Source organism: Nannobrachium achirus, assembly GCF_963921795.1.
Source record: "Nannobrachium achirus genome assembly, chromosome: 8".
Classification (NCBI taxonomy): Eukaryota; Metazoa; Chordata; class Actinopteri; order Myctophiformes; family Myctophidae; genus Nannobrachium; species Nannobrachium achirus.
The window spans coordinates 58410950-58428052 of NC_137817.1; the positions used below are offsets into that span (position 1 = coordinate 58410950).

The window sequence follows — 17103 nt, forward strand, 5'->3', positions numbered from 1 at the left end:
TATATTAAATGATTACACAGAAATATATGACTATCTGTGAGATCATCAAAAAGATTAAATATCGCCATCAAGGTCTCTTGGCTCTTGGGCTGTCATATAGGGGTGACGTTAGCTCAGGGATAGAGAAACCGCCATTAGAACACAGAGGGTTCCCGAAGGGCTCCCAGTTTGAATCCTGGTCTCCCCCAGAGTTGGTGTCGAAGAGTCCTTGAGCAAGACTCTGAACCCCTAGTTGCTCCCGGTTAGCAGGTTGGTGCCTTGCATGGTTTCCTCCGCCATCGGTGTATGAATGTGTGTGTGAATGGGTGAATGTAATGTACAATCTATGTAAAGCGCCCGCTGTATAAATGCACCATTTACCATTTATATCTCAGGAATGAAGAGATGTAGAACAACCTCCAGCTGCAATTATAGCTGTGTGTGTGTGTGTGTGTGTGTGTGTGTGTGTGTGTGTGTGTGTGTGTGTGTGTGTGTGTGTGTGTGTGTGTGTGTGTGTGTGTGTGTGTGTGTGTGTGTGTGTGTGTGTGTGTGTGTGTGCGTGTCTCTCTCTCTCTCTTCAGGCTAATGGTGGAGTGTCCGTTGACAACGCACAGAGTTTCTATGTGGGAGGTAAGAACATGTTTATTATTATAACTAATGTTGTTACAGTAACAGCTCACTGTGACATCAATGTATGTATGAGACCCTGGTACTTGCTGTATATTAGCCCATTCTCTGCCAAATATCGTTTTTCCTGCCGGGCTTTTCTTACCTATTAAACTCATTTACTGCCTATGACTAGTTTGACGAGTTATATAAATGGGTCCACTCTGCCTATGACTAGTATGACGAGTTATCAATTAGCTTTAATAACTATAAAACAAAAAAGTATGATCGCCGATTCGCCGTCCATAGCGCTCTATGGAAGGGCCCTACAGTATTCACAAAAACCGGATCCAGATCTTCCAAAACGGAAATGGGGGGGCGGGACAACGACGCCTGTATCCTGTCTGCCGAAATCCCATCCGGTATAATGTTATGCAACACCCACGCTGGGCTCAATCGGTTTCGCTTTGGGAAATGGCAGGCTCTTGGCTTTTGTAGCTTACCGTGAATGGATCGTATTGTGAATGGAATCGGTGAACCATCGCGCAATGGATTCGCGCGCGCGCCCACGTTAAAGGTAGGCAAAATCCTGGCGGTGTGGACCCTCAGAAGGGGTCTTAAAATGGGGGTAAATGAGTTAACGTGGGTGCGTGCGTGTCCATCGTGCACGGATCATGCTTGGAAATCCGTCCCTCCGTTCTCGAGTTAGCTGCAGCTGTGTTTACACAGTATGCAAATGGAAACAGGACCAGGAAGTCGATATGCAATTATGTCCCGCCTACCAGGAATGTGTTTCCGTATCCACTTCCGGCAGAAACCGTAAGCACATTTAAAGTCAAGGAATGAGTTTAAAAGAGGAAAAGTATTACTAATGATGGAATTCACCCACTATTACTGTACTGTCAACTACACAAACAAACGGACAAAAAAACAACAACAACATTAAAGATGAATTATTAGCGATAACATGCTGTATTGTCAGATGCAGCAGGCAGGCCAGTCATAGTGTACATTATAATGTGTTGTTAGACGCAGCGGGCAGACCAGTCAACTGGGCTCCTGGGAAAAAGAAGAAGGACTTCTCCTGCAGTGACCGACTGGTAAGCAGTGGGGGAGAGAGAACTACATTTACTCTTTTACTGTGGGCGGCCGTAGCTCAGGAGGTAGAGCACGTTGACCAATGATCCGTGGGTTGGTGGTTCAAATCCCAGCTCCTCCTGTCTACATGCCGAAGAGTCCTTGAGCAAGACTCTGAACCCCTAGTTGCTCCCGGTGAGCAGGTTGGTGCCTTGCATGGTTTCCTCTGCCATCTGTGTATGAATGTGTGTGTGTGAATGGGTGAATGTAATGCACAATCTATGTAAAGCGCCTTAGATAAAGGCGCTATATAAATGCACCATTTACCAAGTACTTTTACTCAAGAATTTCCTTTAAATTCAATTAAATTCTCATTCTCTCTCTCTCTCTCTCTCTCTCTCTCTCTCTCTCTCTCCCCCCCCCCCCCCCCCCCCTTTGTAGTTTGCTCTGAACATTGGACTACAGTTCCACACACCAGAGGAGTACTTCCTGGGCTGGAAGAGCGCCCCCTACAGCATGCCTGAATTTGACCCGGTGAGCAATGACATCATAACTGTATCCACGAGTTTATGGCCTCCCGTCGTGCAATGTGGCTGAAGGTGTGCGGCGGTTCCGTCTCGCAGCCGCGTCGCATCCAGGTGTGACGTAATCGCGTAATCCCGACCGTCATTGACAGGGCTCTGGTCATCGACGGTCCCAGAATACCCGGATGTGTCCCACAGTGTTGATTTCGTCGACTAAAACTATGACGAAAAATGTTTGTCGACTACGTTTTTTACACTATTTTCAGCACGCAACCAAGTGTAAAATCATTACGATGCCATCAAGGCATCTTATGATATTTAGTCGACTAAAATTTGACTAAAACTAAAACTGTTCAGGTGACTAAATTATGACACGGTTATAGGACTAGTATCCAACGATGATGAGAGGGCCTATAGGAGGGAAATTGAAGAGCTAACCCTATGGTGCCAGAATAACAATCTCTCTCTAAATGTTAGTAAAACAAAAGAGATCATCGTTGACTTTAGGAAATCTGAAGTCAATCACAGTCCCGTAACCATAAATGGTTCACCTGTAGACATAGTGGACAGTTTCAAATTCCTGGGTGTTCACATAACAAACTCACTCACATGGTCTCAAAACAGCGAAGGTATCCTTAAGAAAGCGCAGCAGCGATTGTACTTTCTGCGGCGCCTCAGGAGATTTGGCCTAAGCACCAAGGCTCTTGTTAATTTCTATCGCTGTACCATAGAAAGTGTATTGACAGGATGCATAACAGTGTGGTTTGGTAACGTGACTGCTCAAGACAGTAAACAGTTACAGAGAATTGTGAAGAGAGCTGCCAAAATCATTGGCACAGAATTACCACAGCTACACACAATCTATAACACACGCTGTAAGAAAAAGACAGAGAACATCTTAAAGGACAGCTGTCATCCCGCCCATTCCCTGTTCTATCTCCTCCCTTCAAAAAAACGTTACCAGAGCATCAAATCTCACACCACCCGTTTCAGTAATAGTTTTTATGCTCAAGCAATCAGGCTGCTTAACGAAGAGATGGAAGCGAGACGTAGGTAGTCATGTACAATATACGCAGTTTTTAAACTGTACACTGTCACACTGTATGGTTGTTTTGTTGTTTTTTGGGTTGTCCTGGGTGACCTGTTGTTGTCGTATTGTTTTGTGTGCAATAAGGCTGAGAGTGCTCTTGGCACAAGCATTTCATTGTTTGTCTGTACTTGTATGGATACGCATTTGACTAATAAACCGAACCTGAACCTGAACCTGAACCTGAACTAAAACTAAGACATTTTATTCAAAAGACTGACTAAAACTAAATCAAAATGTGCTGTCAAAAACAACACTACAACACTGGTGTCCCACACATGATTCTATCAGTGTCTTAGCAGGTCCTCATTTGGGTTTGTCCCCAGTTAAGATATGATTATTTTGGGGGTCGCGGCCTGAAAAGATTGAGAACCACTGCCTTACGGGATTATAAGACACCAAAACATAAGTAAACAATTCCACATTCACTTCCTGGATACAGAAACAGAAACTGCACAAAATAAGTAAATACAAATAAATGAAAATAAAGAAAAAGACAATGTTTGGTTAATATCCAAAATAGGGTTGTGGCCTACCGCGGTGTCAGGGTCCTTACCGCTGTCAAAAAAGACAATAAAGAGGCTATTTTTTATTGAGAACGAGCGAGTTTTAAAGCAAGGACCTCATGCGCTCCATGCCGCTCTGCTCTGGGTCGCGTACCACATGTTTGGAAGCTTAATGGGCCATCAGTTTCATTTTCATCGAAAATGAACGCTAGACCCTAGGTTTTGCCGTCACACGGAGACAGAGAAATCCCCACTGGACACTGACTGGAGCAGCAGTCTCGTAGCAGGCAGCAGCATTAAACTTTGTCCATTATCCACACGACACAAGTATGTTTATACATACCTTGTGGCAGTTTCTTTTTTATTCATACGGACAGAGCGCGAGCCGCGAGGACTAAAACCGAAAATGAAACTAGCTTTTACTTTTTCCACCACGTCGCTGACTCCAATTGCAGGAGCGCGTTGTGCTCCGTCGGCGATTTTACAACCTTTTGTGTCAAGTCTTTGTAACTAAAACCTGTCACTCAATCAATAATAATAATAATAATAAAACTTTATTTGTATAGCACCTTTCATGACATGAAATGCAGCTCAAAGTGCTTTACAGAGCATAAAATGAAGCACAAGTGCTTAACACTTTCAGTGCCAGGGCGTCATATGACGTCCGACACGACCTTGGCAATGATGCCAGAAAATAATATTGGCGTCATATGACGCCAGATGCTTTTTTTTCATATTACAGTAGTACAGTGTTGGATCTATGCGGTAACCAAGATACAGCCCTTTTGGACGATGGGACGGTCGTCATGCATGACAATTCAGTGGCGTCAGTTCAGAACAAGCTAAGGTATGGCAACATGACTGGTGTCTGGTGAAGACACCAGTCATGTTGCCATACCTTAGCAACAGGCACGATGAAAAGTACATTTTTATTATTTCCCCCTGTCAAGGTATGGCAGCTGCATACCCCTGCCATACCCAATTGACGCCCCTGCATGACATCACACGCTTATGTGACCAAATTCAAGCATGCTGATTGGCCGGTTCCCCCCAGAAACAAGGGTCTCAAAGACGAGTTCAGTGACTTTTACCGTCCGGACACACAGCAATCAGAGGGAGAGAGAGATATATTGAGAGAATGAGCTAGAATTAGTTATAAAATCATTAGATGTAGTATTATTTAGAGAGATAGAGATAGAGAGAGAGATCGGAAGGTAGAGGTTTTACCTCCGCTGATCAGAGAGCAAGTCATGGCCGCACATGGAGACCAAGCAGGCAGCCGAACCATGCCCCGTGGCCGTGGACACCACCAAGCCCGCAGCCTGCTGCTGCCCAGCGCCGCCACCGACCATAATCAAAACCCGAAGCACCAGTTGGACTTTCGTTTGTTGCTGCGCGGCTGCGTTTGGGACTTGACTGAGGCGACGCGTGAGGATGAACGGTGATGCCGTTGAACGCTGATGCCGGCGATTTGAAGAGAATTCTGTGTTTTTGCTGCTGTGTCGGGGGAGCCAAGGAACGTCGCCAGCCATCCACAGTGGACGGAGGAGCTACGGCGGTGATCCGGACCGGAGGCAGGCTGTTTGGAGCAGTGTATCATCTTACGGCGCCCACCGGCTGCACCGATAGGTATGGCCCCGGAGAGCGGAGTTGCAGCGGGCGCTAATACACCCAAATGAGGCCGTTGGTGGACTTAGCCAAGGAGGACGACCCGGTCGCTGCGGTGCTCTGTCTCCAACCCTGCCCTGAAGGAAGCACTGCTAGGGTGTGCTGCGATCAGCGAACCGGGTAAGCATTATAAAGCTATGCTTTTTACGTTTCAATATGTTCTATACGTCTGTCTGTCTTTCAATGTTATATGAGATCAGTGCTGTGTTCTGGGGACTCACCGGGGACTACCCTCCACACCTCGCCCGACTTGGGACACCCTCGCAGGCACGGCGCCGCCAGGCGCCGGCCTCTATACCTCCGTGATGGAGGAACAATAAAATATGAACGGCGTCTGCCCTCGTGAACCTTTCAAAGTAGCGTATTTGATAGGGATTATGTACTATAGCGTCTGCCCTGGCCAAACGAATAGTAGCTGATCGTATGCCCTCAAAAAAAGTCTAGAACACACCACTGTATGATATGCATAAAGTGTGTTCCTGTGGAAATGAGCCATGAATCTGTAGGTCTACTCTAATGCAAGCTTGTAATACATTCTTCAATCAATCAATAACCGATGTCAATAAGCCTGACCTGCTATTGTTTTTTTTCCACGTAGGGTGCATTTGGTAATATACAATTCAATTCAAAGGAGCGTTATTGGCATGAGAAAACATACGTTTACATTGCCAAAGCAAGTATCACACATACAATAAAACTAGACCAGGTCAACCTGGTTGTGCCAGACCCCCTGTCTGTCATCATCATTTATGACATCATGCCTTTTGTAGGCATGTCATCATCATGTCATCATCATATATACCCTTTATATAGAAAACCAGGACAGACAGACCGACATTTGCTTATGTAGGCCTACCCATTTCATGGGTCTGGCAAAAAACAGTTGAAAATATACAGTTGGAGGGGGTACAGCATTGTTCAAACAGAGCTATGTCGCATTGTCATTGCCAGACCCATGAAATGGGTAGGCCTACATAAGCAAATGTCGGTCTGTCCGGTTTTTCTCCATAGATGGTCATGATGATGACATGATGATGACATGAGGGAGGGATAGACCGACAGACAAAGCCTTCATGTCATCACAATGTCACAAATGATGATGACATGAGGGAGGGACAGACAGCCTATAAAGGGACAGACAGCCTATAAATGTACCATTAAATTTATAGGCCCAGAGGGTTGGCAGAACCGGGGTCTGGCACAACCAGGTTGACCTGGTCTAGTTTTATATATATACAGGGTACAAATAGCAGCATTATTTTCCTCATAGTACATAAAGGTATCAGCTCTGTTTCATACTGTATGTGCAGTAGGTCTAGATGTCAATCCATGGTTTGTAGTAGGTGTATGAAGTTCCTCCAACTTCTTCCAGTAAGAATACATTTCTTTATAGTTTAGTTTTTTATTGTGTGTGTATACCTAGATAGATAGTTTAGTAATACAATCAGTGTGTGTGTGTGTGTGTGTGTGTGTGTGTGTGTGTGTGTGTGTTAGGGCTGTAATCTAGCCCTGTTTTAGGGATTCGAACTTCGGGGGGATTTTCCGAACGAACCATCGAACCTTAGATGGTTCGTTCAATTGATTAAAAACCGAACGTTCGAACCTCCGAACCATCGAACGTACTGTACCTTTAACCAGCTAAAAGTGTAGGAAATGTTTTAAATGCGCTGTTTTATCCATTGACGCGTGGATGCGTGGCTGCATTAACACCTAGGCTAACACTTGGAAAATCCAACCCACTCGGGAGAAAATGTTGTGCAGTTTGTTGACGAACAGGCTCAATGTATAGCGGAGTTGCACGGATGATGATTAGACTTGGTGACTGCGTCGGAGCGCGTCGCGTTCGGGCTGAACTGGTCTCGATGTAACAACCCCAGAAATCGCATTATAATCCTTTAGGGGGTTGCAATGAAATCCATCTTTGCTCATGCTTAGGAGAAAGGCTGTTTAATCTGTGGGTGCATGGATGGGTGTTCGCTGTTCAGAGCACAGCAGCACACACGTCTGTCTCTGCCCAGCTCAGCTGCAGCTGCTCTCACTCTACTGTCATCAAGCGTGTGTGCGCGGCCCCAAATTGGAGCGGAATTGGAGCGGAGGACGGTCCTTGATCGCTCCAAGCTGTTCTGGTGCGTTTTATAACTACTATAACGTCACCATTAACTGTTAGTGTTTACCGGTAGGCCTAACTTATTTCGTATTTGGCTATCTCTACTACTGTGATATTCTGAATAGGCCTATCACATTCTGATAATTATTTTTCGTGTAAAAAAAAAGAAGAAAAAAAAAAGAAAAAAACCTGAACCCATTAATTTCGAACTTCGATTGCCAACGTAACGAACGAACGTTCGAATCCCCGAAGGTTCGCTTGCAGCCCTAGTGTGTGTGTGTGTGTGTGTGTGTGTGTGTGTGTGTGTGTGTGTGTGTGTGTGTGTGTGTGTGTGTGTGTGTGTGTGTGTGTGTGTGACATAATAATCTATCAAATCGATCTCAAATCTGTATCAAATTTGTATCAAAGCAGAGCCTATAGAATTCAGTGGCCACGTATATATACATATATACATTTGAAATTATTTAGACTAGTGAAAACAGCCGATCTACAAGCACACAACGCCTCGCTTGTAGATCTGCTGTTTTCACTACTTTTGTGCGACAGCCTTTGCTAAAGAACATACAAATTATACAGAAGCACGTTCATTTAGTATTTTGTATTTATTTCTATCATATACAGGGCCCGTGGAGTCTGACTGGATGGAGGAAGGATGGGAGCCCGATCTGCAACCAGACCAATGACAACGCAGAGGACAGTATGATGGCGGAGATAGCGAGAGCGGAGGAGTCAGGCATAGGTCATACACACTGTAGGTTCGCTGCCTGGACCAATGTCACTCTAGGGGAGCTGAAGAACTTTCTGGGACTTCTCTTCCTCACAGCTATCGTTCACAAGCCGGAGATTGCCATGCAGTGGTCAAAAAAACATTGCCATGCCGTACTTTCCCAGAACAATGGCAAGGAACAGGTACCAGGCCATTTTGAGGCACCTGAGGTACACACACGCGCACGCACACACACACACACACACACACACACAACACACACACACACACACACACACACACACACACACACACACACACACACACACACACACACACACACACACACACGGTGAACAGTACCATCTTTGACCTTTATTTGTGGTGCCTTTGACTCCTGAATGTTGGCTTGTTGAATGCCTTTTTTTGAGAATACAGTACAGTACAGTACTGACTTTTATATTATTTTATTTATTCTTTATTTGCTGCACATTTATTTTATTTTACTTTTATCCAGTTATATTTTATTTTTGTGAAGTCATATTTGTGATTTCTTTTTTTTTGGAAATATTTGTAAATATTGTTGAACATAAATATGTTCATGCTGGATGTGTGAGGTACTCACCAGGGTTAGGGTTCGATGTTGCCATAAAATAAAAGGTTGACATCGCTTTTCTGACTTTTTGTCTTCCTGACCTTCTAGACCAGGTAAAAACACAGTGAATTCACAGTGCATAGTTCTATCAAAATGTAAGGCAATTTCTACCTTCTGAGTCATTTCATACTTTTTCACTTTGCCCCCTTGAAACTAGACGATGGTACAATATTTTTTTAACTTTTTTTGCACATAATGAAAGTAGGCATGTCATTCTTTCTGTCAAGGGTACTTGTGTTCCGTTACCATTTACCAATTTGTTGCTATGGCTTCCTAAAGTTTTTTTTCTTTGAACTCAAATATCTCAGAATCTAGATTTCTGAGGTTATTGACTGGTTTGCGCAGTGCGCACTCTCGAGCACCTATCTCCAAAACCGCTCACCGAAATCACTCCAAAAATTTTTGGGTAAAAAAAAAAATCCTCTTTTACCAAACCTCCCATTTTTGTTCCGATGTGAATATCGGATCATTTCCAATTTATTCCCTGGAATTGGGGCAGAAACGAATGGGACCTAATGGTGGCACTGGTAAGGGACGGGGGGCAGGGGGGGCTGGCACTCAAAGTGTTAACAGAGAAAAGTAAAATAAAATAAAAAATACATAATAAAAAGAAATAATTAAAATGATTACAATAAAGCAGAAAAATAAAAACATAAAACATTGAAGAACAATTTCAGAGCAGTGCGGACGTCAGTAGCAGCACAGGGATTTAAACATTCAGCTAAAAGCAAGAGTAAAGAAATAGGTCTTGAGCTGTGCTTTAAAGCTATCCACCGAGGCTGCCTGTCTTAGGTGTAGTGGGAGTTTATTCCAAGCTGTCGGTCCATAGAAGCAGAAAGCTGCTTCACCATATTTTTTATATGTCATTGTTGGCGCCTCAAGTAGGTCTGCACTAGAGGACCTGAGTTGAGTATGCGATTTGAGACGGGAGTTTACAGAAACACTGTACACAATCTACCCGTCTCTCATCTCATGTGGTTGTTGTTCGCACACCGCGTACTTCTGTCTGAAAAGCCCCAGTAGCCTACGTTACTATAGTAACCCGACAGTGCACAGATCTACAAGCTCAGAACGCGTCGCGGATGCGACGTGTTGTGAGCTTGTAGATCTGCTCTTTTCAAAGCCAGACCCGCTGTGCTGTACGGGGATGTATAACTCGGGCTGTGGAGCGGCGAATTTTGGGCAGATGATTGGAATATTTTGGCTTATCGCCGAACCTTAATTGATAGATACGGGGGTGCGGTAATTACCGCAATACCGTCGGTAATGGGAAGACGATAACCGCGATAATAAAATGTCCATACCGCCCCAAACCTAATCCCAAAATCAACATACGTCATGTATAAGGTTTCTTTGTCCGTTTGTCCCAGGCTTTCTCTAAATATTCTGCGTGAATATCTTAGTTTAAGTAAGTCCAACAAAGTCTCTCTGCGTCACTCAACCACATCAAATGTAGGTTTTTACACTTATTAAACAGCCTTTTATGTAGCTCATGATACAAAGGGCAGTAGAACAAAAAGTGGAACTCATTCTCAATATAATTTATGTAACAATAAATGCAAACCCTCTCTTCCTCTACGACTACGACGGCAACGATCAACGACAAGTTGAGCGCATAGAGATCTTTGTCTTTTGGATAATGGAGCACAAACATACTTTTCACTAGCATAACTGTGTGTGTGTGTGTGTGTGTGTGTGTGTGTGTGTGTGTGTGTGCGTGTGCGTGTGCGTGTGTGTGTGTGTGTGTGTCTTCAGAGGAAGCTGGACTCCAGAGGAAACCTCTACGACCCCCCCAACTCCTCCCTCACCGTCAAGATGACTGAGGTGATCGTAGCGGTGGGCTTCCCTGCTTGTAAGTAGACCTACAACCATACATGATTGTTATGTATTGTAATGCAGGGGTCTTCAACAGGGGGTCCGGGACCCTTAGGGGGGTCCTCAGAGTTATTACAGGGGGTCCTCCAAGTTTTTGTGTGATAGAAACTCCCCCTTTTTTATATTAACCACTTGAACCCTTTAGGTCCATAAAAATCTGCCACGGGGTCTCCTCCCAGTGGGATGTGCATCGAGGACCTTCCTAGGAAGGCACTCGGGAGGCATCCGTACGACCGTGCTAGATGCCTGAACAAACTAAGCTGACTCCTTTCCAAGTGTAGGAGCAGCGGTTCTACTCTAAGTCTCTCTCGGGTGACTGAACTCTTCACCCTATCTCTAAGGGAGATACCAGCCACCCGTCTGAGAAAACTCATTTCGGCCGCTTGTACCCACGACCTTATACTTTCGGTCATGACCCACACTTCATGACCATAGGTGAGAGTAGGCACGAAGATTGCAACAACGCCGGTCATCAGGAACGTGACAAAAACAACTCCATAAATTCAGACTGCATGGGGTGTGTAGGTTACAGAGTAAGTCATTTTTTGGGGGGTGAACTACTATTTAACCCATTTAGACCTGCATCCGTGTCACTCTTGATTTGAACCACTTTAATCATTAATTTATGCTATCAAAAAATAGCAGATCTACAAGCTCGCAGCACGGCACTGAGTGCTGTGTGAACTACTCATTAGATGATCTAAGAAGGGATGATCTAAGATTAAAACTTCTTCTTGTTGTTTTCCAGCTGGTAAATCCACCTTCTTCCACTCCCACATCATTCCAAAGGGCTACGTCTATGTCAACAGGGTGAGTGGAGGGATAAAATGTCATTAATGTAACGTCAACAGAGTGAGTGGAGGGATTTACATACACTGAATAGGCGTGGAACCGGCTCTAGTGTAGCCTGACAGCGCAACGCGTTGTTCGAGTCCTGTTCCCGACGATCTTTTCTACATGTGTCTCTCCCCATCTCTCTCCTTTTTTTTTTCTTTTTTTCCCCCCGTTTTAGTGATTTTATACTTAGACTCTCTTTTTGGTCCCAACCTGAAAAGTTTGGGAACCACTGTCATCATCAACAAATACAAACAGCTACATTTACAGAGGAGAAAAGGGAAAATCAACGGCAGTCTACGTATGAGCCCTCATTTCAAGAAGATTTAATAAACGGTAAATGGTGCATTTATATAGGGCTTTATTTCATACCGCTCTACATAGATTGTGTATTACATTCACAAACACATTCATACACCGATGGCGGAGGAAACCATGCAAGGCACCAACCTGGTCATCAGGAGCAGTTAGGGGTTTAGCCACTGACGCCCCTATACAATATCTATCTCTGCTTAGTTTAGAAGGCCAGTTAGACAGGCCAGTTTAGAGAAGCCAGTGATTCACATCCTTGGAATGGATGATGCCTGTCAGGGCATTATTCCACATTATGGTCGAAGAGTTGTAGAATGAATGTTTCCCCTTGTCTGTTCATTGAATAATAATGGGGTATTCGTTCGTGCGTGTGTGCGTGCACGTGTGTGTGCGTGCGTGCGTGTGTGTCCATCAGGACACTCTGGGTTCGTGGCAGAGTTGTGTGTCGGCGTGTGAACGCGCTCTGAAGGAGGGCCGCAGCGTTGCCGTGGACAACACCAACCCAGACGTGGAATCTCGCAAACGGTAACACCCAATTCACCGTTTGTCAGCCTTCTGATTGGTCCCTGAGACTCCCTGACTGGCCAACCAGAAAAAAATCATTCACTTTTTGGAGTTGTGCAGTGGGAGAATGTTGCTTCAGTCATTCAGCACGGTGCGCACTGCGGAGCACGGCGAGCGTGCAGTACGGCGCTGTGCGGCCATAGCGATTTCGATCATTATAATGAATAAGCTTCAACAGACTAGTTCACATGAACAATATCAATGTAACTAAGAGTTTCGATTGGGTACATATATTTTAAATTGGCAGAATTACGACAGCCAGCCTATTTTGCAGTGGATTTATAGGCTGGCTGACTGCTTCCTACCCAAGATGCACTGCGCTTTCTCTCTCTGTATCTCTCCGCCGATTTTTTCAGAGGATTAAACTAATTAAAACATGTATTTTTGGGGGCAAACCATGGTGATTCTGTCCCACTGGGATTAAAAAAATTAAAACACATATTTTCGGGGGAAACCCCCTGTTTTGCAATGAAACTACTGTACCTTTGTCTTCCCTTTTTATTAATATCACCTAGATGTTTTTCCTTTGGTACTTTAAATAGCAATAATGAGGCAATGAAAATACCCCCTCCCCCCATTCACTGCCACTATAAAAACAATCTGCCCTGGGTATTTTGTACTACTTAGTAACAGAGCAGAATGGGGAGGGATTTGACAAACAGTGAATTATTAACTCATTTACTGCCACCACAAATCGACTTTGAGGGTTCCTTGGCACGATTTTCTTACCTTTCGGCGTGGGCACGTGCGTGTCCATCGTGCACGATCTGCATGCACACCACGGTCTGTTCGCAGTGTGCACGCTTTAGTTTTGCTACACTGCCTGTCTTTGGGCATTGCACATAGGAGTAAGTGACTCGTTATTGCGCTGAATTATTGTTATATAGTCCTGGAAATTGGGTTAAATATTCTGGAAACGTTTTGGAAATTCATTGGTAAAAATGTGTGGCAACCCTATATTTCTGTCGGCTAAATATATCCTCCTGTGTGTATTACTCTGGCTGTGCATGTGCGTCTATTTTCCTCTGTATACTAACTTTTTGCATTTTTAAAATTATTCTGCATTTGCCACCAGAATCTATTGCTTTTACAGATTTTCTGAGCTCTGGCCCATGGACTGTGTTCTTATGTAACCAGTCCTGTCATGTGTGCATCTTCTTAACCGATTTAGTGCCATTCCCGAGATATCTCGCGAAATGTACTCGAGTATCTCGAGTGCCATTCCCGAGATATCTCGCGAAAAGTAATATATTACTGTAACGGCTGATTTCTCATCATCACGGCTCCACGAGCACAAAATAGTAATCCCATAACATTGAGGCAGACGGGGGATCTCATCTTTAATGTCCATTATCTCAAAACTACACTTTAGAAGCGAAGATGGAGGCAGATGCTCGCTTATAACACATGTATAAAAGCACTGATCCGAGCCGCCATGACACCACGTAAACAACGATCGATTCCGGCGCATGACGCGATGACGTCAGACCGGAAGTGTTACTGCTATGGACTTCTGGCCTTCAAAATAAGACAACGGGAGTGAATGGGGCCTGAGGGAGGCACTCTGGACATTATAATCCGTTAATGTCTGGGGCTCAGAATGGTTTAAGATATGTGAACGTGGCTATTAACAATATAACAATTATTTAATAATAATTGCTCATATTTCCAGATACGTCGACGTAGCGAGGGCAGCAGGAGTTTTCTGTCGCTGTTTCTACTTCTCTGCCACTATGGATCAGGCTCGACACAACAACAGGGTAGGAACACCCCTAAATTGTTCCCCTAAATTGTTGTATCCTTCTTTTCTTTTTTCATGACTTGAAAACTAATTCATATTCCAAGAAATGCCATGAATTAGAAGAAGAAAGAAAAAAAAACACATTTCAAATAAGTAGTGAAAATGGCACGCGTTGTGAGCTTGTAGATCTGCAATTTTCACTTGTTTGGGTCCCAAAACATCAAATGTCTGTTTTCGGTCTTGAGCTAAAACATTTAGGAACCCCTGAATTAAACCATATATATAAGTCCTTCATGTGTGTGTTTAATTAAAGTCTATGTTGTCCACAGTTCCGTGAGATGACGCCTTTAGACACCAAACATGTCAAAGTGAACGACATGATATTCCACAGCTACAAGTAAGACTTAAGTATATTTACTCAACTACTGTACTTTAACTTTTTATATACTCTACTCCACTACATCGCAGAGAATTTGTTTTTATGTCATCATTACTATTATTTGAAAGCTTTAATTACTAGTTACCTTAGATTACAGATTACTGTAGATTTAGATTATCACTAAAAACATACATCAACCAGTTATCTCTTTTCTAGAGCTTGTAGAAGGGCTAATTTCACTACTTTAGCAAGACACAGTTGCAGATGAAATATACAATTTAATGTAACATTACCAGTATCTTATCATTTCCATAACATTCATTTTAATGGTGAATGTCAACGTGATTTAATGGCATGTTTTCCATTGTCCAATCAGACGGTGATTTTTCCCTCCTTTTTTCAGGAAACATTTTGTAGCTCCTGACCTATCAGAGGGCTTCTCAGAGATCCTCCGCATTCACTTCGTCCCACGCTTCAAAGACAGCCAATCAGAGGCTCTGTTCCGCCAGTTCTCCGAAGGCTGATTGGACAAGCGGCGCCCTAGTACACACTGGTTCTCAACATAGGGCCCGGGGACCCCCCCCAGGGGGCTCCAAATGGACCCTTACAGGTCTGTAACTCTGAGAGTGTACAAAAGGAACCAAATGGACCCTTACTGGTCTGTAACTCTGAGAGTGTACACATTGAACCAAATGGACCCTTACAGGTCTGTAACTCAGAGTGTACAAATGGAACTTTATGGGTCTGTATCAACCTTACAGGTCCATTTGGTTCATGTTTTATCACTATCGGATTTAAATACATAGTGAGGATTTTACAGTGTAGATTGGGGTTCCAGTGTAGTGTACGACCCCCATTTTGATATTTCATTTTATATATATTTTTTAATCTCTGGGACCCCAATCAACACTATATGATCCTCGGTGTGTTCCATTTGTACACTCTCAGAGTTACAGACCTGTAAGGTTGACGCGGACGTTCCTGTTTTGATCAGTGGGTATCGCGCCGCTCGGGATCATGGCCAAACACACGTACTCGCTCTGAGTAAACGCCGGGCGATATTACGCTAGCAGCAATTGTTGTTGTCCTCCTGTGCGCCAGCTGTCAAGCGTGGAAAAAAGATGACCACAATCCAGCTCTTGAAAATGAATTACTATTATGGCAACCGCGCCCTGACGGAAAGGCGCATTAGAGTACAGTTAAATGGAACATTTGGTTCCATTTGTACACTCTCAGAGTTACAGCCCCATAAGAGTCCATTTGGTTCCATTTGTACACTATCAGAGTTAGACCCTACAGCCCCATAGGAGTCCATTTGGTTCCATTTGTACACTCTCAGAGTTACAGCCCCATAAGAGTCCATTTGGTTCCATTTATACACTTTCAGAGTTACAGCCCCATAAGAGTCCATTTGGTTCCATTTGTACACTCAGAGTTTCAGCCCCATAGGAGTCCATTTGGTTCCATTTGTACACTCTCAGAGTTACAGACCTTTAAGCGTCCATTTGGTTCCATTTGTACACTCTCAGAGTTACAGACCTGTAAGAGTCCATTTGGTTCCATTTGTACACTCTCAGAGTTACAGCCCCATAAGAGTCCATTTGGTTCCATTTGTACACTCTCAGAGTTACAGCCCCATAGGAGTCCATTTGGTTCCATTTGTACACTCTCAGAGTTACAGCCCCATAAGAGTCCATTTGGTTCCATTTGTACACTATCAGAGTTAGACCCCTAAGGGTCTATTTGGTTCCATTTGTACACTCTCAGAGTTACAGACCTGTAAGCGTCCATTTGGTTCCACGTGTTCTCCAGGGATTTGTACTAGGGCTGCCAGTAATTCCCCCTCTACATCAAATCTAGCATTCTACAAGCTCACATTCAACGCATCAAGCATTGTGAGCTTGTAGATCGGCTCTTTTCCGCCCAATGTTTGCATCCAGGATAACAGACACTAACGGTTCATTTGGTTAAAACGATGTACACTGACTGTATTGGTACAATATGAAAGAAGATATGGTTTGTTTTTTAAATGTATGCCTGGGATATGCTTTAATGTCTAGGCCTTTGAATTCAGCTCATTAGAACAACTATGTGCTATAAATTAGTGCTTCTCAACTTTTTCAGGCAGCGATCCTCAAAATAATCATATTTGAACTGGGAACCCCCCAAAATAATCATATTTGAACTGGGAACCTCCCAAAATAATCATATTTGAACTGGGAACCCCCCAAAATAATCATATTTGAACTGGGAACCCCCACTCTGACTAGCACTTGGAATTGTAGGAGTTGAGGCATTACATTTAGTTTGACTCAGTTCCACAGATAAACATTGTGAAAATAGCAGATCTACAAGCTTTTAGAGCAGCTATTTTGAAAACGGGTTTGTCTTTTTTTTTTTTTTTTTTTTACAATGTGGTCAATATTGGACCAGTTTTTATAGTTTAGTTTGTTTAAATTAGTTTAGTTTTTGTCTTTAAATTG

At 43.7% G+C, this 17103-nt stretch overlaps 1 protein-coding gene across 1 annotated transcript in view; it reads left to right on the plus strand.

Annotated features, from left to right (window-relative positions):
• Positions 1 to 17029, plus strand: part of LOC308289538 (bifunctional polynucleotide phosphatase/kinase-like) — a 33976-nt gene extending 16947 nt beyond the window's left edge. Inside the window, exons 12-20 of the mRNA XM_080731244.1 lie at positions 561 to 609; positions 1615 to 1685; positions 2104 to 2196; positions 10671 to 10767; positions 11539 to 11600; positions 12352 to 12461; positions 14173 to 14260; positions 14571 to 14638; positions 15024 to 17029. Of these exons, the coding sequence (XP_080587370.1) occupies positions 561 to 609; positions 1615 to 1685; positions 2104 to 2196; positions 10671 to 10767; positions 11539 to 11600; positions 12352 to 12461; positions 14173 to 14260; positions 14571 to 14638; positions 15024 to 15144 (759 nt within the window). The 3' untranslated portion in view covers positions 15145 to 17029. The remainder of the gene's footprint in view (positions 1 to 560; positions 610 to 1614; positions 1686 to 2103; positions 2197 to 10670; positions 10768 to 11538; positions 11601 to 12351; positions 12462 to 14172; positions 14261 to 14570; positions 14639 to 15023) is intronic.
• Positions 17030 to 17103: the final 74 nt, after the last annotated feature.